This window comes from Zonotrichia leucophrys, chromosome 6 (genome assembly GCF_028769735.1).
Source record: "Zonotrichia leucophrys gambelii isolate GWCS_2022_RI chromosome 6, RI_Zleu_2.0, whole genome shotgun sequence".
Lineage (NCBI taxonomy): Eukaryota > Metazoa > Chordata > Aves > Passeriformes > Passerellidae > Zonotrichia > Zonotrichia leucophrys.
In genome coordinates this window covers 2,455,057-2,468,113 of record NC_088176.1, presented here as the reverse complement: position 1 = coordinate 2,468,113, position 13,057 = coordinate 2,455,057, and the positions used below count along the sequence as shown (strand labels likewise).

The window sequence follows — 13,057 nt, the reverse complement described above, 5'->3', positions numbered from 1 at the left end:
GCTTGGGATGTGCCTCATTCCCAAAGGAAGCCAAGCTCTGTAGTTTCTGAAGGGAAATCTCCTGGCTTAGAGTAAGATTGGGTTGGAACGAGACGGTGTCCAAGGTCACTTCCAACCCAAACTGTTCCATGTTCCTGTGGTGTTAACTTCCAAAAATGTCCTTAAGCAGAGTGGAAGACATCTAAAGGTGTATGGGGAACAAAGTCAGTGACTCCTGACTCCTGTGAGCAGAAAAATGGGTTATTTTGGGTATTGGAGTGTGTGAGGGGGAGCACTGGGCAGGATTTGTGGTGTTGCTGTTGAGTGGAAATTTCTCCTTTTTGCTGCTTTCCCCTCTGTGCTCTGGGATGGGGATGAGGTGAAACCAGAACAGAAATGAGGCAGGAGCCACCAGAAGGAGAAAAAGGGAATTTGTGGGATCTGTCTGAGGTTTCTGGAAGGAGATTGAGATGGGAATCTCTGTGGGGTGCAGGTGACTCCTGACACAAGGACAGTGTAGAGCAGAGTGGCACTGATGGGGGAGCTCTGGATAATCAATCAATCAATCAGTCAATCAATCACCATGGTGGACTGTCCATCTCTCAGCACTTCCAGGCTGCAGGCCTCTCCAGAAGGATATAAAATATATAAAATACAGGTGCAAACCTGAAATCAGAGTTATTGATGGTCACAGGAGGCTTCTGGGCCTGCAGGTTGTTATTCAGGAGTTGAATCTGGGTGTAAATTATCTTCCTGTGCCTTAAAATCTGTCCAGGTCAGGCTTCATGGGTTCCAAAATTGGAGAGAAAACCTCATTTTCTTCACCAGATTTCTTCCATGTAAAAATACTTTGCTTTATTGAGTCACATGTTTTCTTCTCTTTCAAAATAATTTGAAATTACATATTGCAAACTGGTTTCACTGAAACTGAGGTGGTATTTGGATGGTGGCCGTGATTTTATTCCATCACTAATACTGAACTTTTTTGGTGTTGTCAGACCATCCCTGTTGCATTCCCTACCAACATTTATGGCAAGGAGCTGCACTCACCTCAACAAATGGACACATTTGTAGCACTCCAGTTATTTTAATGAACCACAGATGGCTTTTATGGAATATTCAAAATCTTCATGCAGGTCCCTTTCGTTCTCCCAGACAAAATGGTGTTGGTGCCGTTGGATTTTTAGTGGCAATCTGGTTCAGTTCTAGCTCAATTCCAGCAGCAATATATAATGTGTGGTAATACACAGGTCCTGGTGTAATCTAACAGCTGACTTGGTTGGGAAGTTCATGAAAATTTACTCTATTTGACTGGAAAAAGCGATTTAAGCTTTAAAACATTGAGTGAAATCAAAGGCACGGACAGTGGTTTTGCATTTTAGGCAAGAAAAAGCAAACACTTTGTACCCATGGTAGGATTTTCCAGTTTTAATCATGTTTCTTTTTTCACTTTATCCTGTTTTTTTTTTTAAAGTATTTTTACAGTTATTTTTGTTTTTCATCTTTGAGAAACCAAGTGCTACTCACAGGAATAGTGTTTTCCTCCTAGTTCTAAACCTAAGAATGCAACTGTTGCTGTGTGGAAATTATAAGGACTCAGCAAAGAGCAAGGGATATAAAATCACTGCAGTATTTATTGGCTAAAAAGTATTTGGAAGCAGGAGATGGGAGAAGTGCAGCTAGAAAATCAGTGTATGGAGTGCAGGGGACTGCCAGTGAATCCAGCAAAGCCACACTGAAAATAAAAATGCATTTTCCTCATTAGAACCTCCAAGATCTTCTACATGAGGGTGAAAATAGCTCTGTCACATTGAACTAAAAGCTCTAAAGAATTAGGTTTGTTGTTTTTCTCTTGGTGTCTATCTAACCTGAGCCTGAGTGATTCTAAAGGCAATACAATTATGATACATTTTACACACTTGCAAAAACATTTTATTACAAAGTACATCGGAGGGTACCAGAGAACACGAGATGTCAGTTGGAAGCAAGACTCTATGGTAATGTCAGCTTTCCCCAGGTTTAAAAAAATGTAAAAAATTAAAAATTTGCAACTTCTTAAGAAAATAGCCTGGACATGTACAGAACACGCCGTGAGAACTTTCCCTTTGAGCTCTTTGTTTCTCCAGCTGGAGTTTCCTCCCTCTTTTGCCCTGATTCCAGGAGCTCTGGATCACTCAGGGTCCCTGCACACACAAAGCTACTGAGGGGTGGCACTGAGGATTTGGGAATTGATTGCCATGGAGAGATGCTTGGTTTAATTTCCTTAAAAAGCCCCGAACACTAGGCCTGTTAGCATGGAGGAGTGCATTAGGTGTTGTTTTTTTAATAATGAATTCTGCTGTATTTTCCTTTTTCTGCCCATTTTTGAGATTCCTTTCTGCTTTAAAAAAAAAGTATTTTTTTAATTTGGAAATATTTGGGTTTCTAAGCCATGTCGTGTGGGCTGTTTTGTAAACAGTTCTATATTTTAGTTAAAAACAATATAAAATACATGAAATAGGGGTTTTTTTCCACATGAAACAATGGCACTTCCTTGTGTACAGGATCACCTTCCTAATCCTTCAACTCCCACCAGAGGATTTCAGGATTTGCTTCTGTGCAAGAACTCATAGCCCTCTTGAAGGTTTACTGCAAATATTGAGCTGGCCAGAGGCATCTTCTGCATTTCCTTTCCCATTTTAATTTGCTTTTCTTGCTCTTTGAAGGGAAAAAAAAATTAGGTTATTTTCCTCCAGTTTCCTCTCAGGAGTAAATTGGATGCTGAGCTAAGAGGAGAAACAGTGAAAAACACTTCCCCAAATTTTTAGTCTGTGCAAATTAATGATCACAGTCCTTGCACCTAAAGGCTGAAGAATTTGTACCTTCCTGCTGCTACAGGGGATGCAATTTCAAACCCAGTTTGTCACATGACACTCAAATGATCTGAAATCCTTGTGCTAAAATCCCAAACCAAAGCAAAAGACAAGATTCCCACTCCCTGGCCACTTCTAGTGTGAGGAATTTTTCCACCAATGATCATTTTAGATGCAAGTTTAATGGCAATAGCAAATACTTAAAGGAAAAGTTGCAGCTTATAAGTCAGAGCAAAATTTTTAGTGCCATTTCAGAAAAACCCAAACCAAATTAGGAAAAATCTGATTCACATCTCTCTCCTAAGTGTTTCAATTACTGAGTACAATTAATAGATTGAGATATAAATTATAATAAGCTGGGAAACCCATCTGAGCAGCTTAACAAATAAATAAATAAACAGCATTTCCAATTTCAGCTCCTTCCAAGCAGTGCTGCAGCCTGGACATCTCCTGGTGCCTTCTGCAGCAGTGGAGAGGTTTTTCCAAAGACTGTTAGAAAAAAATACTAACCCATGGCAAAGGCCAACAATCCGGACTGGGATGGGTCTGCTTTGGGGCTGGGTTTTGTTCCTGTGTGGTTGAAACCTTTCCAAGGTGACACTGAGGGGTTGTCCATGGCCTGGACCCTGTGAGCTGGAGGTGCTTGAAGGCTGGGCCTGATTTTTGGGAGGTTTCTGGCCGCTCCCCTGCTGGGGCTGAGCAGCAGAGTGGTTCTTCTGGTGGTGAGGACACAGCTAAACCAGAGATGAGGTTGAAATGTGAGAGCTTGGTTGGAGTTTACATCGCATGAAGGCAGAGAATACACCACAGTCACGTCTCGGAGATCGGCGCGGCCGCGGGCCGCGGGAAAAATTGTGCTTTGTCCAGGAATTCTGTGCTGAAAACTGCACTCCCCGATCAACATGGAGCTGTAAAACTCAACACCACTGCAAACATAAGGCTTGCTGCTGATTTTCCCCCTCGTTGCTGTCCAGAGACAACAACCCAGACCCCCAAAAGGCCTCCACCATTCCTGGGGGAGCAGGATGCCGGCCTACGCCTAACGGGTCGGAGCGCCGCGCTTTCGGATCTGAGGAGGGGAGGGGAACAGTTTTACTTCCCATCTTTGTCCAAATTTCCACTCAGGTTTTACATCCCACATTGGCAAACTGCGAGAAGAAGTGGGCAGGGGGTTCCCAAGCCCGTGCTGCTGGGCAGAGTCCGTCGCTGCAAAGGCCTTTTTGGTACGCGCGGTGAGAGCTGGACGCTGCCCCTGGCCAGGCCGCTGCTCCTGCCACCAAATCCCATCAGAGACGATGGATACAACTCCACATATTTGTCAAAGAAGGCCTTGAACTCCACACGTCATGGACTTGGGTTAAAGGAACCAGAGTTTCCATCTTCCATGCTTTTTGGATTCAGTTTTGGATTTTTGCTTGGGAGTCGAGGAGTAGCTCTCCTGAGAATAAGGCAAAGGTGCAACCTGAGTTTCCTCAATAGGATGAAGTTTTCTCAAAACTGGCTGTAGTTTATCTTCTTGCTGTTTAAAATCCAATTCCACGCTAGAAATGGGAAGAGAAAAGCACTCATTAATTATGATGATAAAAAAAATTAATTAACCCAATGTCTAAGTGCTTAATTTATGGAAGTCAATAAATACTTCTTGCATGAAAGTGGAAAGGAGAAGTTCAAAAAGGGACATTACAGAAGAAAAATAGGAATGGGATTGTTCAGGAGGGTTAAGGAGGGTCTTGAGGATTATGATGGAGGTGCTGAGAAGTGACTGAACATGAGAAATCCAACTTTTTTTTTGGTGGAGAAATGCTTTTTGAGGGCTTCCAGGCTCAGTTCTCCCTTCTGGGAGGTCAAGGTGGCAGCCAGGCACCTGCATCCTTGTTCTTTGGGGAAAGCTGAGAGCTTGGCCAAAAGCAAGGAGGCTGTCCCAGAAATTCTTTACCTCAGCTGTTCCTTGCCACTTTTACCATGGAGAAGATTAATTTCATCAAGTTCCTGTTGTATTTATAGACTCATACATGTGGGGAATAAATAGATCAATTAAAAAGCAGTTCTCCTTTATAGTGCATCCTTGCCTTCAGAAAACAGACAGAAGCTGTAAAATCCCTGTCCTGAATTCCAGACACTGTTGCTACAAAATCCTTCCAGCAATTGAGAACCACAATTGAGATGAAATTCCAGCCCTTATTTGAGCTTTGTGCTGCAGGGCATTTTGAGACCACCTTAAAACCAAAGGAACCACAGCATAAAATGGAGCAAGAGTCCTGTCTAATGGTGGAAACTGAATTTTGGCCCTCGGAAGTACCCAGAACTTTGGGTGGTTTTGGTTGGGTTTGTGCAGCAGCCTCTGGGCCACGCTCTGCACTGAGGCTGTTCCTGTCTTGTGTAGAATATTTGGGGCTGGAAGGGGCCTTTGAAGGATTTCTGTTGCAGTGAGGCCTCTGGATATCAGAGGATGAATTTAAAAGGGTGAAATTTTGGGAATTTAGACACCTGGATTAAATTATGTGTTCCTTGTTCCCCTCCACTGCTGAGCTGTCTTGGGATTTGCATTGGCTGCTTTTATTGTTACCTAAATATGGAGTTATCATTCCTGAGCTTGAGCTCACTTTTAATTAGGATTAAATATGTTTTCTGAGGTATTTCTGCCATTGCTTGTTTGGAGTGAACTGTTGGAGAAGTGAGATCTGCTTCCCCAGGTCTCATCCATAAAGAGATTACTGTAAACTTCAGTGTAAGCCCTGTCTGATTTCAGGAGAGCAGGGACATGGCACAGAACACCTGCAGCCATTTCCAGGGAATTCTCCAACAGAATCATTAGGGTTGGAAAAGACTCCAAGATTTCCAGGGGGAGATGTGGGTGGACGTCACCTTCCACAGGCTTTGTCATCAAATGCCATCTGCTGATTTAGGTGGGGTTTATTTTCCTCTTGGGAATCAGAGATGCTGAGAGAAGGGTAAGGAGAATTTTGTGCTTTGTTTTATTTTTTTAAGATCTGGTGATTCTGACTGGAAGAACTCTGGTGGAGCCCCAGAAAGGGGTGCTGGAAAGATGTGAGGTCTTTTTACATCTGGCTGTGCCTAATTTGGTGTTTGGTTTGAGTGTAAATCCATTTTTAGCAAAAGTTTTGCCATTTCAGTGATTTGGGTGAACTTCAATAGCAGAGAAAAGAAATACATTAGGTAAGAATTCAAATAGAGTATTTTACCCATTGCTGTGTTTATAATGAATAAAAAGCCATTTAGCCATTTCAAATCAAAGATAATTTTAAAAAATTTCAGCTCAATGCTGGAAGTATAGAATGGTGAGTTTTCAGGAGGCAGCTGTATTGGTGCAGAATCACATTCCAAGCCTACTGCTTAATATCCCTTCTTGTGAATGGAAAAACAATGTTATCTTCACTGCTGACATGTTCTGTGTGCTGTGTGGCTGCCAAAAACCACTTGGTTAGAGAAGTTCAGCATGAATTTAGTGGTGAGATGTGGATATCAGCTCATTGGGAATGTCCCAGCACAGGAATTCCGTCAGTGAGACAGAGAAAATCTTGGAATGTGGGAGATGCTTCTCTAAGAGCTCCCTAAAATCTCATTTAAAGTGCAGCATTTAGCATGTGTTGTATCTGGTTTGGGGTTTTTTTTTTCTCAGTATCAGGTATTTTTGGGGAAAAAATAAAAAGGCCTTTCAGCTCTGGCATTGCCAGAGTTCATTTTTACTCCTTTCAAACATTATTCTTGCAGGGAAGCTCTTAAGAGCTGCTGAAAATTGCTGTAAAAAAAAGAAATTGTTATAAAACCCCCTTGCTGAAGAGAGTAATTTTTTATATAATCAATTTCTATTAAAGATAGACCTCAAGAGGAAAAAAAAAAGCATCTTAGTTCTGGTCCATCTGACAGGCCCCATGTTATTGCTGCTGCAGCACAGATCAGCTTTCAGCTCTTCAATCCAAGGGAAATATTTTGCTTCTGAAGGGTATAAAGAGGCTGAAGGGAAAACATTTGTGTTATTTCAGCATTTAGAACTGTGAATTTTGCAGAATAATTGATTGGTGTCTATCAGCATCAGTTTATCCCGCATTGGAGGTGTTTTAATGGAATTGCTCCATCAGGCAAATTATTTGATTGCAAACTTAGGCTTTAATTTTTGTGTGCAGAAATAAGACAAAGACCTGGTGTTTTTTTGTTTTTTTTTTTTTTTTAAATCACTTATCTATGTTATCTACAGCTGACTATTTTTACCTTTAATTTTGTATCAATCATGAAATACTACTAATCATGATCAATGACAGATGCCCAGAAAGGTTTGGGTTGGAAGGACCTTCAGGATCATCCAATTCCAACCTTCCACTGTCCCAGGTTGCTCCAAACCCTGTCCAGCCTTGCCTTGGCCACTTCCAGGGATTAAATTCAGCAAATATTCCATATTTGTAGCACTTCTTGATATTTTTGTTATTGCGCTGTGTTCCTGAGCTCGATTGTGTCACCTGTCACAGCTCTGCCAATCCTGTTTGGCTCAGTGCTATTTCTGTCCCCTCAGCATCTCCAGGTGTCCTCTCTCCAAATGACCTTTTCCTGAAATATCCTCCTGCCATGTGCCTCTTTTCACTTTCAAACTTGCATTTTGTCCCTTAAGCCTGCCCATAATAACTCCATTAATTTAATTATCCAGGACTCTCCTGTTCTCTTGGCATGACACACGGAGATGGGAATTATTTGCTTCAGAAGCATTTTTTCTTTAATAATAGAATCCCATTTTTCAATGGACTGACAATTCTGAACAAGCCCTACAGAAACAAGAGATGAATTTTAAATATTATTTAATAACCCAAACCTTGGCCTGACACACCTGGTCAGGACATCCTAAAGCTTCACTTCCCTCCATGTTGTTAAATATTGTTAAATTGGGAGCACTGACTCAGAGTTTTTCCATCTTTAATGCTATCCCAAATTCTTCCTCCAAACAGAGGGGCTGTTTTTATCAACAAGCAGTAAAATTCTGTTTGTGGTAAATATTTCTGTGTTTTCTCCCCAGAATCCCTATAGACTTACAAGGTTTGTAACCAAAACTTCCCATTTTAGGGCAGTTGCCTGTACATCAGTGCTGTCTTTCGGAGGAAAACTGGGCCAAATAAAATCCACTAGCAGCCCTTGGATGATTTGATTTTGGCACCACCCTCACGGGGGAGGATTTTTTCCCCAATATCCCATCCAGCCCTGCCCTCTGGCATTGGGAGCCATTCTTTGTGTCCTGTCCCTCCATCCCTCGTCCCAAGTCTTTTTCCAGCTCTCCTGGAGCCCCTTCAGGGAGATGAATTTTCTCTTTTTGGCTTTCTGTGTTTGACAATATATATTAATGAGTTTACTTTTGCATGCAGGCAGCAGAGAACCTTTTCTAATTTAGTTGAGCTATGAGGGATTGAGAGCAGAATTTGAGGAGTGAGAACCATTGGGATTAAACATATGGACTGTGGGAGGGTTTGGAGCAACAAGCTCTGAGATATGGATGGGTTTTCTCATTTTCTAGCACAGTCACACGTTGTTGTCATGGATCATTTTCAGGTTTTAGCTGCTCATGATCTGTTGGTTACTGGAGAATTGCTGACTCAGAGAAATCTGGGTTCAGGATGGAGCTGCTGAGGCATTTCAGAGAATCATGGGATCCCAGAATGGTTTGGGTTGGAAGGGACCTTAAAGCTCATCCCATTCCAACCCCTTGGGCAGGGACACCTCCCACTGTCCCAGGTGCTCCAGCCCCAGTGTCCAGCCTGGCCTTGGGCACTGCCAGGGATCCAGGGGCAGCCACAGCTGCTCTGGGCACCTGTGCCAGGGCTCAGAATCTTCACAGGGAACAATTCCCAATTCCCAATATCCCATCCATCCCTGCCCTCTGGCACTGGGAGCCATTCCCTGAGTCCTGTCCCTTCAGACTCTTGCAGTCTCCCTCCATCTGTGTTGTGGCTCCTTCACCCCAAAGCTTCTGATCCAGGCTGAACAATCCCAGTTCTCCCAACCTTTCCCCACAGCAGAGCTGCTCCATCCTCTGACCATCCTGGAGCTGCTCTGGGCTCATCCCAGCAGCTCCATGTCCATCCTCCACTCGTCCCTTGACATCTCCAGGGCTGGAGCCTGCTCAGCTTCTGAGCGGCTTTTTCCTCCTTCTGCCTCCAGGGAAATCTATCTTCCTTCCTTCCTTCCTTCCTTCCTTCCTTCCTTCCTTCCTTCCTTCCTTCCTTCCTTCCTTCCTTCCTTCCTTCCTTCCTTCCTTCGCCACTTCCACTTCCGCCACTCCGCCCTTCCGCCACTTCCGCCACTTCCGCCACTTCCTCCTTCCGCCACTTCCTTCCTTCCGCCACTTCCTTCCTTCCGCCACTTCCTTCCTTCCGCCACTTCCTTCCTTCCGCCACTTCCCCTTCCTTCCGCACTTCCTTCCGCCACTTCCTTCCTTCCTTCCGCCACTTCCTTCCTTGCCACTTCCTTCCGCCACTTCCTTCCTTCCACTTCTTCCCTTCCGCCACTTCCTTCTTCGCCCTTCCTTCCGCCTTCCTTCCGCCACTTCCCTTCCCTTCCGCCCTTCCTTCCTTCCTTCCCCTTCCCTTCCCTTCCCTTCTTCCCTTCCCTTCCCTTCCTTCCCTTCCCTTCCCCTTCCTTCCCTTCCCTTCCCTTCCCTTCCTTCCCTTCCTCCTTCCTTCCCTTCCCTTCCTTCCCTTCCCTTCCTTCCTCTTCCCTTCCCTTCCCTTCCTTCCTTCCCTTCACCTTCCCCCCTCAGGTGACACCTGAATTTCCCCTCACATCCTCCAGGCTCTCAGAGCAGCTGGACCATGGGGAGGTGGAGCAGGAATGACAGAATTCCACCCTGTGGGTGCCATTAATTGGGTGACACAGCATTAGTGCTTCCCATCCTGGAAAAACAGGAATCCAGAGAAGCACTCATCACATCAAAATGAGCTTAATGCACTTCCCAGCAATCTCTGCTAAATTTCAGCCCAAAAATCAGCCCAGCCTGGGATCCGAAGCACTGCCAGCATTCAGGAGCCTCTGAGATCCATTTTTCATCTTATAGTCCAGAGATAAGATGAGAAAATGTAAATTAATTAATGTGGGTAGGAAATAAAAAGGTGATGAAAATTGCTATTCTCAGCATTGAACCACCTGATTTTCTTACACTGTTGCTATCCTAGGGATTGATGCCTTATGCTCACTTTTTTATTGCCACATTTGTTAATTTGAATAATTAATATTTAAGTATCTAACCTTTAAAAGTGAATTTCTTCCATGTGGGCTCTGTGCTGCCTGATTAACTTTTATCCCCATATTTTAACCTGTTTGACCTCTTGTACTGAATTGCATTTTATAGATTCTGAATAATATATTTTCTGCTGGGTAGTGAGAGTCCACCTTAAATTAATATAAAGTAAAAGCACAGCAGCATAAATCAATAAAGGAGTAAAAAGTAGCCAAATTAATGGTTGAGACAGCTTTGAGTGATTTTTTTTTTTTCCCCACAGAAGTGGAGTGTGGATTTGTTCTCTTTCCAAGTCAGAAATTGGGATTTCAGCTCCCAGAAGTTTCCCTCCAGCAGCTGAAATTTCCTTGTAAAAGCTGTTGGAAATTCCTGCCTAAAGGGAATTCCTACTGGAATTCCACAAAATCCTCCTTCCCAGAAATAATTACTGCTAAAATCCTGAGAATAATACACCAAATATTCCAGAGAAACTCCATTTTCTCCTTCTCAAGGATTAACCTTCACATGGGATGGGAAATTAAACAGGAGCAGGAAGGGCAGGTCCAGGAAAAGATAATTATGGAATAAAAGAGGCTGGGAAGTTTTCAGTCCACCTGGGTTTGGGGTTTTTCAGAATTCCTACAGTTTCTGCATTTTAATGCAATTCCTTCCTAACAGCAAGATTTTACTGCACTGTCAAAACTGCATATTTACTGCCATATACAGAATTTTAATTTAAATTCTTCACTGTTTAAATTGACTTTGTCCTGGTAATACCACCAATTAAATTTCTTTTCTGTCTTTAAAAATGCCCATGGGGCATCAGCATCAGACAGAAATTTGTGTTGTGTTTGTAGCAGATGATTTTGGAAGGGTTCTGTGACCTCATGGTTATTGAAACTGCTGGATAAAATGATAAAGTGGTTGGGTTTTTTAATTTAATCACATTTTTGGCTTCTGTTTTAATTTCTACCTGACCATGCCTACAAAGAATATTTTTTACTGACAGTTTTAAGGCTGTGGCTGCTCTGGTGCAGTGAGAGAAGCTGAGTGATTCCTGGCTCTGGAGTTCCAAGTTCCTGAACATATTGCAGAAATAAGTGGAATTTTGAGGAAAATGAACTATCCAAATGGGAATGTCTTTCTTTTCCTCCTGATTTTCAAAGCAGCTTCTGGTTTTGCTAATTTGTCTTTTTGATACTCTTTTAATATTTCAGCAGTTTCCTATTTATTTTAAAAAACGAGCAAATAATCTGATTTTCCTTTAGTACTAAGAAATATTTATTCATCTCAATATAAAGACAAAATAATATAAAAGAGATTTTTAATACTAACAGAAAATTAAATTTAATATGCAAAATAACTGTATTCCCAAAAGGCTCTTCTTAGAATTTATTCCTGCCAGTATTGATATTTTGGATGCTAAAAACTCTTTAAAGCATAGCAGATTTTTTTTGTTGCCTTCTCCACTGTCTCTGGTTTTTGTGCTCCATTATATCAATACTCTGAAATTCATCTTGAGGGGGAAGATTTTAATTCCATGAATTTCTCCCTCACCTGTGCTCTGCCTGACACTGCAGGATGCACTTGGGTAACTTAATAATTCCTTTAAGATGCTGTTTGAAAATAAAGATTTGAAACAGCTGTAAATATTTTTTTTAGCGTTACAATGTTAAAAATTGAATCAAAATGCAAAAACCCACACAGTCAGTTAAGGCAAAGTGAAGGATTTCTGTTTAAATATTGATTTATCCCAGAAGGGCATTATTTATATATTAATGCTCTTATGGAATAAATTAATTTTATAGAAAGAATTATTATGATAATACAATATTTATTTACTATTATAGTAACATATTATTTACTATTATTTTTATGTAATTGTATAGAGTATAATTAATTATATATAGAATATATATTACACGTATATACATGGAAGTGTATATATATATTTATATGGGATAAATTAATCATATATTTATTTATTTATGTAGATATTTAAGTCTCTCCTGTGTTAATTGGGAAAACGAGCTCAAGACTAAGAACCTCCTGCTGACAGGTCCAGTGCCTTCCAAGAACTCGGGGATTTTTGGCAGCTTGAGCAGTTTTAATTTCTGTTCCTAAAAGCTGTTTTGCCCTAAAGAGGACTCGGGTCCCTCCCTGCAGCGTTTTCCATGCAAACCCTTGGCAAAGGAGCATCTGGATTTAATCCAGCCTGACTCAGGAGCTGCTGCCCTTTTCCCAGAGGTGTTCAGAGTTCCTGCAGGATATCCCAAGGCTGCTTTTATCAGTGAATTCCTGGTTTATCCCTTCTGGCTTATCCTGTCTCCATAATCCCCTGTGCTCCTGCCTCCCCTGCTTTGCTGTGCCTCTGCTCTCTGATTGCTTGCCTGCAGCAGGAATTCTCCTCAACTGGCACAAAGCTGAGCTGGGTTTTGCTCAAAAATCCCCTGCAAACAGGGCTTGAGGCAAATATCCAAAGGGATTCCAGCTGGGAATGGGCAGCAGGACCTGCCAAAGGGATCCAGTGGGAATGGGCGCAGGATCTGTCCAAAGGGATCTCGGGTGGGAATGGCAGCAGGACCTCCCAAAGGATTCCAGGTGAATGGCAGCAGACCTGCCAAACATTCCAGGGGGAATGGCAGCAGGACTCCCAAAGGGATTTCAGGTGGGAATGGCAGCAGGACCTGCCCAAAACATTCCAGGTGGGAATGGCAGCAGGACCTCCCATAGAGATTCCAGGTGGGAATGGGCAGCAGGATCTGTCCAAAGGGATTCCAGCTGGGAATGGGCAGCAGGACCTGCCCAAAACATTCCAGGTGGGAATGGCAGCAGGACCTGCCCAAAGGGATTCCAGGTGGGAATGGCAGCAGGACCTGCCCAAAGCATTCCAGGTGGGAATGGGCAGCAGGACCTGCCCAAAGGGATTCCAGCTGGGAATGGGCAGCAGGACCTGCCCAAAGGGATTCCAGGTGGGAATGGCAGCAGGACCTGCCCAAAACATTCCAGGTGG

General features: G+C 42.8%; 2 protein-coding genes across 2 annotated transcripts in view; one reads left to right on the top strand and one right to left on the bottom strand.

Moving 5' to 3' along the window:
• Positions 1–13,057, top strand: part of DOCK1 (dedicator of cytokinesis 1) — a 293,238-nt gene that overhangs the window by 99,581 nt on the left and 180,600 nt on the right. The gene's annotated exons all lie outside the window — the stretch shown is intronic.
• Positions 1,591–13,057, bottom strand: part of INSYN2A (inhibitory synaptic factor 2A) — a 42,000-nt gene continuing 30,533 nt past the window's right edge. The window contains exon 4 of the mRNA XM_064717057.1: positions 1,591–4,372. Coding sequence (XP_064573127.1) covers positions 4,189–4,372 — 184 coding nt within the window. The 3' untranslated portion in view covers positions 1,591–4,188. The remainder of the gene's footprint in view (positions 4,373–13,057) is intronic.